General features: G+C 53.8%; 1 protein-coding gene across 1 annotated transcript in view; it reads right to left on the bottom strand.

Annotated features, from left to right (window-relative positions):
• Positions 1-633: 633 nt before the first annotated feature.
• Positions 634-9,025, bottom strand: part of RSPO4 (R-spondin 4) — a 35,266-nt gene continuing 26,874 nt past the window's right edge. Inside the window, exons 2-5 of the mRNA XM_069546352.1 lie at positions 7,665-7,853; positions 6,697-6,837; positions 3,388-3,573; positions 634-737 (exon numbers count right to left, since the gene is read on the bottom strand). Of these exons, the coding sequence (XP_069402453.1) occupies positions 634-737; positions 3,388-3,573; positions 6,697-6,837; positions 7,665-7,853 (620 nt within the window). The remainder of the gene's footprint in view (positions 738-3,387; positions 3,574-6,696; positions 6,838-7,664; positions 7,854-9,025) is intronic.

Genomic DNA, 9,025 nt, shown 5'->3' with positions numbered 1-9,025 from the left:
TGGCCAGAGGCCCCATCCCGGCTCCTCCATGGCCAGCTGGGGTATCCAGAAGCCCGAGGAGCCTCTTCCAGGGGCTTCCCAGGGAAGCTGGGGGCTGTGGAGATGCCTCTAGGGATTGACTAGAGCTGGAGGCACCCATAACTCTGGGTTCCGGAGTCTCCTCTGGAGCGGAAGTAGGGACTCTCAGGACTCAACAAGCCTGCCTGGGCTGTGGCCCGGGCCTCGCTCTTAGAAACACCTTCTCTGCAACGGGGCTGAGGAGGGTCCGGGAAAGACCTAGAAAAAGAGGTGCGCTTTCTTTAAGGAGGAATAGAGAGTGAGGAGTTGGGGAGGGGGCGGGGTGCACAGGAGTAGGTCTCTGTCTTAGTGTGTGCGTGGTGGTGCTGGGGACACAGTGAAGAAAAACAGGAGGAAAGGAAAAGATAAAAGGAAAGCCAGAAAAATGAGAAAAGGAAGGGTAGGAAGGAGGGGAAAACCAAGGTGGCAGAAATGTAAGAAATGCAGGAGAAAAGAGAGAGGAGATGTGAGCGAGAAAAAGAGAACAGGGAAGGGAGAGGAGGGGGAACAGCCAGAGAGTGAAGGGGTGAGAGCGAACTCTTGAAGTGGCCCACGCCTTGGCTGCGGGCTGGGCGCCTAGGCGGGCGCTGGCCGGGGCCTCCCATCCCCCCTGCCGTCCAGCTTCCGGTCCTTGCGCGGGCGCCGCCCTCTCTGGCCCTTCTTCCGATTGGGGTTTCTCTCTGCAACAAGAGCACAGAGTATTGTTGCTGAGGCCATCCTGACAGACGAGGGGTAGCCCCACTCCCCGCAGCAGGCTCCGAATGACACAGGGGTGCTGACCTGACAACCACTCCTTTTGAGCGTTGGGACGGCAGCATCACATACCCTAAACCGGACACTCTCAATTCCTTAGGGGCTGAAGAGGGCACTGACTTGTGGGGCACCACCCATGCTGGGCATCTGCCTCATTTAGGGCTCGAGGTCCATGTGGGGGCCCCTTTGTCAAGAGCTAGGGTGGCTTCGAGGGCTGGAAGGAGTTGGGGAACAGGATCCACCCACGTGCACTCATGGCAAGTTTTACCTGGCTCTTTGCTGGAGACGCAACACCTTTCACCAGGGTCTCAGCACCAACCTCCCCACTTTGCTCCCGGCCCAGCTCTGCCCTCAAACAACAGTGACAGCGGCATCTGGCTGATGCTTCCGCTGTTGCCAGCTGTGGCTCCAGGTGCCCTGTGAATCTCATCTCCAGGATATCCGCGAGGCAAGGGCAGCCCGGATGCCCCATATGATGCTGTCACTGGCGTCTGTACCCACTGGCTCTCCCGCCATGGGGAGTGGATGAACACCCCAGACCTGCCAGGGAATCCTGACCCCACTATGCCCCCCGCCCCCTATGGAGCTGGTGTGAGTGTCTAACACAAACACACAAACAAGTCCCATTTCTCAGGTGAGGCAACTGAGGCCCAGGAGGGCCCTCACTTACTCAGAGGCACAGCCTAGGCTGGAGTTCTGGGCATTACTTTTGAGTGACTCCTGGCTCACCTGGAGCAAAAGACCACGTCGTCTCCATGGCCTGTACCCCAACCCCCGCCCTTGTTCACACCATCCTGGTCAGTGGCAGCTTCATCCACTGCCACACCCTCACACTGGCTGTGCCCTCTGCCTGGAATGCTGTTCCTGTTGCGAGAGATTATCAACAAGCAAGAAGACGGAGGCATGGGTGGGAGCAAAAAAGTGAAAGTTGCTCAGTCGTATCCGACTCTTTGCATGCCCATGGATTATACAGTCCATGGAATTCTCCAGGCCAGAATACTGGAGTGGGTAGCCTTTCCCTTCTCCAGGGGATCTTCCCAACTGAGGGATTGAACCCAGGTCTCCTGCATTGCAAGTGGTTTTTTTTACCAGTTGAGCCACCAGGGAAGCCCAAGAATACTATCCCTTCTCCAGCAGATCTTCCCGACCCAGGAATCGAACTGGGGTCTCCAGCATTGCCGGCTGATTTTTTACCAACTGAGCTATCAGGGACTCTGGTGGGACCAAGGACAGCCCTAAATTTCTGATTTAAAAGCGTCTGCACATCCAGGCCACCTTCTTGCATCACTGGCCCCACACTCTTCTACAGGAGCTGTTGGGGGCGTCCCCAGGTCTGGGGTATCTTCGTTTCTCTGGTCCCATCTCAAACTCATCCCCTGTCCCCAGCTGCCCACCATGTATGGGACAGTCCCCCCGGAAGAAGGCTCATCCCATCCAGTTCCCTAGCGGCTGCCCTAGCTTCACGTGGTAAGGAATCAGCTCGCTCAGAGCTGAACTCTGTCTCGTGTGTGAATGAATGCCAAGTGCTGTGGAACACTTGTCCTGTTGCTGACTATTCTAGGGCCACCAATGTGCTGTCAATCAGGAGGTGAGACAGCTCTGTTGGACTTTACAGAGAACTGGTCGCCATTTGGGAAACTGCGTCTCTGATGGCAACATGGTGGTGACTGAGGCCCTGACTGTGGACGGCTACCGCCTTCACTGTGATGTTACTTCAGTCAGTACTCTGGTGTGTTGGACCCAAGCACGGCCATAATGAAATTTGTTTCTCCTTATAGTTAGGCACTAGGCGTGGGTGCATGCTAAGTCCCTTCAGCTGTGTCTGACTCTTTGTGACCCTATGGATCATAGCCCACCAGGCTCCTCTGTCCATGGGATTCTCCAGGCAAGAATACTGGAGTGGGTTGCTGTGCCCTCCTCCAGGGGACCTTCCCTACCCAGGGATCAAACTCTCATCTCTTACATCTCCTGCATTGGCAGGCACGTTCTTTCCCACTAGTGCCACCTGGGAAGCCCAGCTAGGTACTATACTGATTTTTATTTTTTAATGACCAGTGCAAATGGGTCACATTATTCATAACTTTGTTTCAGAGTGTCAAGGGGAGGTCCCCAGTCCTTTATTATAGGAGGTATCAGTCTGAAGGGGTCTCAAACCCCTGCTGGAAAGGACAAGCTTGGTCTTCCTAAGGGGTCTGAGGCTGACCCTTGCAGGTGGATGCTGGGGAGGGCAATGCTCAACACACAGGAAGCTGTGGCTAGTGGGGGCCTTCGGGCTGTGCTGTGCTGAGTCACTCAGTTGCCTCCGACTCTTTGTGACCCCATGGACGGTAGCTCACCAGGGTCCTCTGTCCATGGGGATTCTCCAGGCAAGAATACTGGAATGGGCTGCCATGCCCTCCTTCAGGCGGTCTTCCCAACCCAGGGATTGAACCCAGGTCTCCTGCATCGCAGGTGGATTCTTTACCATCTGAGCCACTAGCGAAGCCCTCAGGCAGCCCTACAGGGACGCTTTGTGGGGTCTGGTCCTGCAATCACTACGCCCTGCCTGTTGCCCACCGTGTCCACCCTGGTGCTCACCTCCTGGGCAGGGCCTCCGGATGGGGCATTTCCTTGACTCAGACAGCACCTGGCAGGTGGCTGCCTCCTCCCGCCCGGCCCGGCCGGTCTCCCGCACGCGGGTCTCCAGGCCCCAGGCCGAGCCGCAGGTCTTCCCGTTGTGTGTACAAGGGCTCCAGCTGCCCCAGGGGCTCAGCTCACACTCCTCTGGGGGAGGGGAGGGGAAGACAGACAGACGGATGGGGTCAGTTGGCAGTGAGTGTCCCTCAGATCAAGTGCAGGGTCTGAGGAGTTCAGCTCCCTGAAGATACCATCTCCAAGTGTTAGAGTCCCAGGCTGTCATTAAGGAGCCAAAGGGGAACGTTTAAACAGCTACTTATGAGATCCTGGGATGAGAGTGGTACTAATGCAAACACAGGCCGTGGCGGGCCGGAAGCCTGAGTGACTGACTGTGTGGCTTTAAAGGGGAAGGCTTCCCTGAGGAGGTGACATAGGAGCCAGAGGAAGAGCAGACTTATCAGGCAGCAGCGGAAGGAAGTGCATCCCAGGTAGGTGTGCACAGCCCTGGAGGCCTGGCCATCCTGTGTGGGGCACGAGGATGCTGTAGTGAGGGGCAGAGGGAAGGTTCAGGATGGGAGGGACAGGAGACAGGCTGCAAGGTTGGCTGGGAGGCCCTCAGGGCCAAGACCTGGTTTCTGAACCTGATCATGTGCCCCTGATAAGTTTAGGAGGTGGGAGTTACGCTGTGCTGTTGTGAGGAAAAATGAGGTCATGGACAGAAAAGGCAGGGAGTAATTTTTTTTAAATATATGAATATATAATATATAGTATTCTTTCACATTTGGTTCTTTTAAGAGCCCTGGAAAGGTAGGCAGAGAATAGGGAAGCTCTTAATACCTCCACTTTGCAGATTAGGACACGGAGGCCTAGAGCAGGTAAGGGGTAAGCTGAAGCTCCAATCCTTTGGCCATCTTATGTGAAGAGCAGACTCATTGGAAAAGACCTGGATGCTGGGAAAAATGGAGGGCAGGAGAAGAAGGGGGCGACAGAAGATGAGATGGTTGGATGGCATCACTGACTCAAGGGACAGAGTTTGAGCAAGCTCCAGGAGATGGTGAAGGACAGGGAAGCCTGGCGTGCTGCAGTCCATGGGGTCAGAAAAGAGTTGGAGACGACTGAGTGACTGAACAACAACTAGGGAAAAGAGGCGCTTGCACAGCAGAACAGCAAGTGTTTACGATCCAGCAGGGCCCAGTAACCAGGTCTCCAGATCCTGGAACTACGGTCCTTCACAGATGCATTCATCTGGGAAGCACAGCCTGATACCTGCCATGTGCCCCCTGCTGTGCGGGGTGCCCGGGTGAGGCAGGGAAGGCATAGCCCCGGTCTGCCTCCCAGAGCTCACCGTCTACAGCAGTGGGGCTGGAAGGGCAGGGTGCTTGTCCAGACCTGGGGAAGCCCCGGCAGCAGTAGGAGACCAGGGGGCCCCATCCCTAGCCACCTGGTGGGCTTCCTAGAGGAGAAGACTCCTGACCTGAGTATTGAAGTGGGCATGGGGAGGTCAGCCAGATTCAGGGAGGGGCAGGAAGGACAAGTGCTCCAGCTGAAAGAAATGAAAGTGAAAGCGTTAAGTTGCTCAGTCGTGTCTCTTTGTTGACCCCACGACCATAGCCCGCCAGGCTCCTCTGTCCATGGGATTCTCCAGGCAAGGATACTGGAGTGGGTTGCCATTCCCTGCTCCAGGGGATCTTCCTGACCCAGGGATTGAACCCAGGTCTCCTGCATTGCAGGCAGATTCTTTACCATATGAGCCACCAGAAAAGCCCATAGTTGAAAGAAACACCCCAAGCAAAATCCCCAGATGACTCTGCCCTCCGTGGGGAAGCTGGAGCACAGACTCAAATGGGGGAGGAAAAACCTGATAGGGTTGGAGAGGTGGCAGACGGGGACCACATTGCCCACAGCCTAGGGAACAATGGGAGCCACTGAGGGGCCTGGAGCAGAAGAGAAACCTGATCGGACTGTCATTCTCAAATCATCGCTCTGGCTTCTGGAACGAGAGACAGTGTGGGCTGCAGGCAGTGAGACTGGAGGCAGGCATGTGGGCAAGAGTCTGTGGCCAAGATCCTAGCAAAGGGTAGAGAGTGGGGAGAGAAAGGGATGTTTGGGAGTAGGGTGGGGAAAAGGGAAAGGAAGGCTGGGGCAAGTTCAGGAGATTTATCCTGCTTCATTTCCCCCAAAGTTGTTTTTTTTTTTTTTTTACCACCTAACATCTGTATTTATTCTTGTGCATCTTCTGTCTCCCCTGTAAAATGTCATGTCTACAAGGGCAGAAACTTTGTCTGTTTTGTTCACTAACATGTCCTCAGCAACTTGGAAAGTTGCCTGGAGCATAGACAATGCTCTAGCAAATATTTCCTGAGTGGATGAAGGAGATTGGATTGGATGCAGGATGACAGGCAAGAGTCCACAGTGATGCCCATGCTTCCAGGATGGCCAGCCTGTGGGTGGTGGAGCAGGTCATTGACGGAGGAAGCCCAGAGGAAGCACCAGGCTGGGGGTGGGCACGGAGGGAAAAAGGCACCCACAGGGCAGGTGAGGATGTGAGTCTGCTGCCTGTGAGAAAATGAAGCTGAGGAGAGCGAGTTAGGAGCCATCAGTGTTTGGAATGACCGTGAACATGAGCCCAGAGAGACTGTGTGGGCAGAGATATGTGATTCAGGTGAGAACGCTGGTAAAGAGCCTCATAAAAGGACAGATCACAGAAGCGGTCCTCACACAGGAATCTGAAAGGAGTAGGGGGAAAAGAGAGCAGTCACGACGACTAATATGACAGGCAATAACAATGACATATATTGAGCACTTACTGTGCCAGCTACTGTATTAAGTACTTTAAAGTGTATTAATTTACCCCTTACAACAACCCTCTCCCATGAAGTAGATTTTATCTCCTATTGTAATTTTCTTAACATTTGGAGAAACTGAAGGACAGAGAGCTTAACTGACTTGCTCAAGTTCACTAATGGGTGATTTTTAGAGACAGCATTTGAACCCAGGTCTTATTCCAAAAGCAATACTCTTCTTCTGGGCTCTGCAGCCGCCCTTGGCAATAATAATGATGTAGATGTTGATAGTAATAGTAACCATCACAGTGGTGCCTATGATGGGTCTAGTGTATTGAAGGGTTCCTGTGTGTCCCTGACATTGCATTGGGTTTCCCATCATCAAGTGACATTCTGCTATGGTTTCTTCCAGGTCTCCTGACACCCCTCACCAGCCCCTGCTCCAGAGAGGGAGGGGACAGGGCAGGGCGAGGATGCCCCCACTCACCCTGGCACTCCCGTGTGCTCTGCTGGGCGGCAGTGCCTGGCGGGCAGGTGGGCAGACACTTTCCCTTGTACAGGTAAAACCGCCTCTTGCATTGGATGCAGAAGTCCTGGCTGAAGCAGCTTTCACATGTGGCTCCGCATTCTGTAATACAGCCAGGACCAGCCTTGGTGAGGGGAGCTACCTGGGGAGGGGACCCTCTGGGACTGCCCAGGACTGGGGAGGGCCTCTGAGTGACCCAAGCTCTGTAGCATTGGGGTCCAGATTCAGTGTGTCTCTGGAGAAGGGAATGACAACCCACTCCAGTTTTCTTGCCTGGAAAATTCTATGGACAGAGGAACCTGGTGGACTACAATCCATGGGGTCACAAAGAGTCAGACACAATTGAGTGACTAACATCTCATTTGAATCCCAAACTTGTCCACAAATGGGGCTGCATTTCAGAACTCCTTTTCTCATTTGAACTGAGGCTCAGTGGGGGCAGGTGTCATGTCCAAGGTAACATAGTTATTTTGATTCTCTTTATCATTTGAACTGAGGCTCAGAGAGAGCAAATACCTTGCCTGAAGTCACACAGTGAATCTGGGCTGCAAGCAAGGACTCCCTACTCCATTTCCACCAAAGCTCAAAGATAGTCATGATTTGCCCAGCTCACAGTGAAAACCAAAGTTAGGAGTTAGGACTCCTTTTCCCATTGAGCTAGGCCCAGGGAGAGTGAGTAGCATGCCAAAGGCCACAGAGCAAACAAGTGTAGAGGTGGAAGTTCCCTGCCCTGTTGTTAGTGTTGAGCTCAGAGAGGGAACTGACTTGCTTAGGGCTTCAGAGCCAGCCTGAAAGCAAGCATATATCCGAGTCTGGGCTCAGGCATACACTACTTCCCCAGGGGCTATTGTGTTAGGTGAGAGGTGGGATGTGGACCAGGAGTGCGCAGCAGCGCAGTGCTAGCGTAAGATAAGGAAGGGGCCACATACTTTTGCACCTGTTGACTTCCTGGCCTCGGACGCCGAAGTAGCCGGGGGGACAGTCGTGCACACACTTGCCGTACTGGCGGATACCTTCCCGACGGATGAACAGGAAGAGCCTCTGCTGGCAGGTTGAGCAGCCGTTCTCCTCTGAGCAGATAACACAGCCTGTGCAGTTGCCCCCCAGACCAGTGCCCGCTGCCAGCCAGACCAGGATGGAGAGTGGGGAAAGGGAGAGAGAGATAGTGAAACCACAAGTGTCAGCAGCTCAGACTGTCTCATTGGGATAGAACAGTAATTGAGCACGTGGCTGTCCAAATGACTGCACTTCCGATGCAACTATATCATGTGACTTTGGTCATGTGACCAAACCCTGGCTAGTAGGTTATAAGGTAAAGCAGTGTGTGTGCAACTTCTAGAAAGCTTAAAGGGCAGGGGCGTGCCCTTTGTCATCCCCTGATCCTTCCTGTTGTGTGGAATGTGAACACAAGAGCTGGAGCACAAGCGTCTCTTTTGGATCATGTGTTAAAGATGTTGGAGAAATAAGATTAGAAGTCGGTCACTCCCTGGCATAGTTAATCTTCACTAATACAGTGTGTATTTTTGAGTGTGTTTCTGGTGCACATGCATGAGAGGGTGGGAGAAGACCCTCGTCTCCCTGCTGCCTTTGTGAACAATACCCCATTCCTCACTGACACCATTATCAAGGGCTCCCAACATCCTCAAGTACAGCAAGAAAAGGGAAGGAACTTTTTGTTCCAGAAGTGGCAGCCAAAGCTGGGGAGAAAAAGGTGAGAAATACCCTAGGAAGAAAGCTCCTCCAGGGCTTACAGGGAGTCTCTGCAGTCCGATTACCTCTGATCATGCTGACACCAAGACAGGAGGACTCAGGAGAGTTAGGAGCTGTCAACTTGGGGAAGATGGGGTTGCTGTGGCTTCCTCTCACTTTCCAAACCCCCAAACCAAGTGAGAGGAGATGCAAGGGTACCTCTCACAAAGACTGTTGCCTGCATAAAGGGGGTGACCAGCACCTCACACCCCGGTTGGATGTTAGCTTGTGTGGCTCTGCTCCTTCCAACACCGCTTTGAGCACAGAAAAGAGACCAGGAGAGGGAAGGGCCAAGCTGAGGGGGAAGGCAGCAGAAGAAATTGCACATCCTTTATGGCCAGCATGAGGGGTTCTCAGTGGCAGGTCTCCCCAGGAGTAGTCAGGCTCAAGAAGCCTCACCCAAGAAGGCTGGTTTCTGGCAGGCACCTCAGCAAGAGGCAGGACGGTAGACCACTGGGGGTAGGTGGAGCTGGGGAGAGTCAGAAAGTAACCGGGTGTCATTAAGGGACAGGAAAAGGCCAGGCAGCTTCATAGAGGCAGA

The sequence above is a fragment of the Ovis canadensis genome, chromosome 13 (assembly GCF_042477335.2).
Source record: "Ovis canadensis isolate MfBH-ARS-UI-01 breed Bighorn chromosome 13, ARS-UI_OviCan_v2, whole genome shotgun sequence".
NCBI lineage: Eukaryota > Metazoa > Chordata > Mammalia > Artiodactyla > Bovidae > Ovis > Ovis canadensis.
Note: the sequence above shows the minus strand (reverse complement) of the source record. Positions and strands in the feature narration are given on the sequence as shown.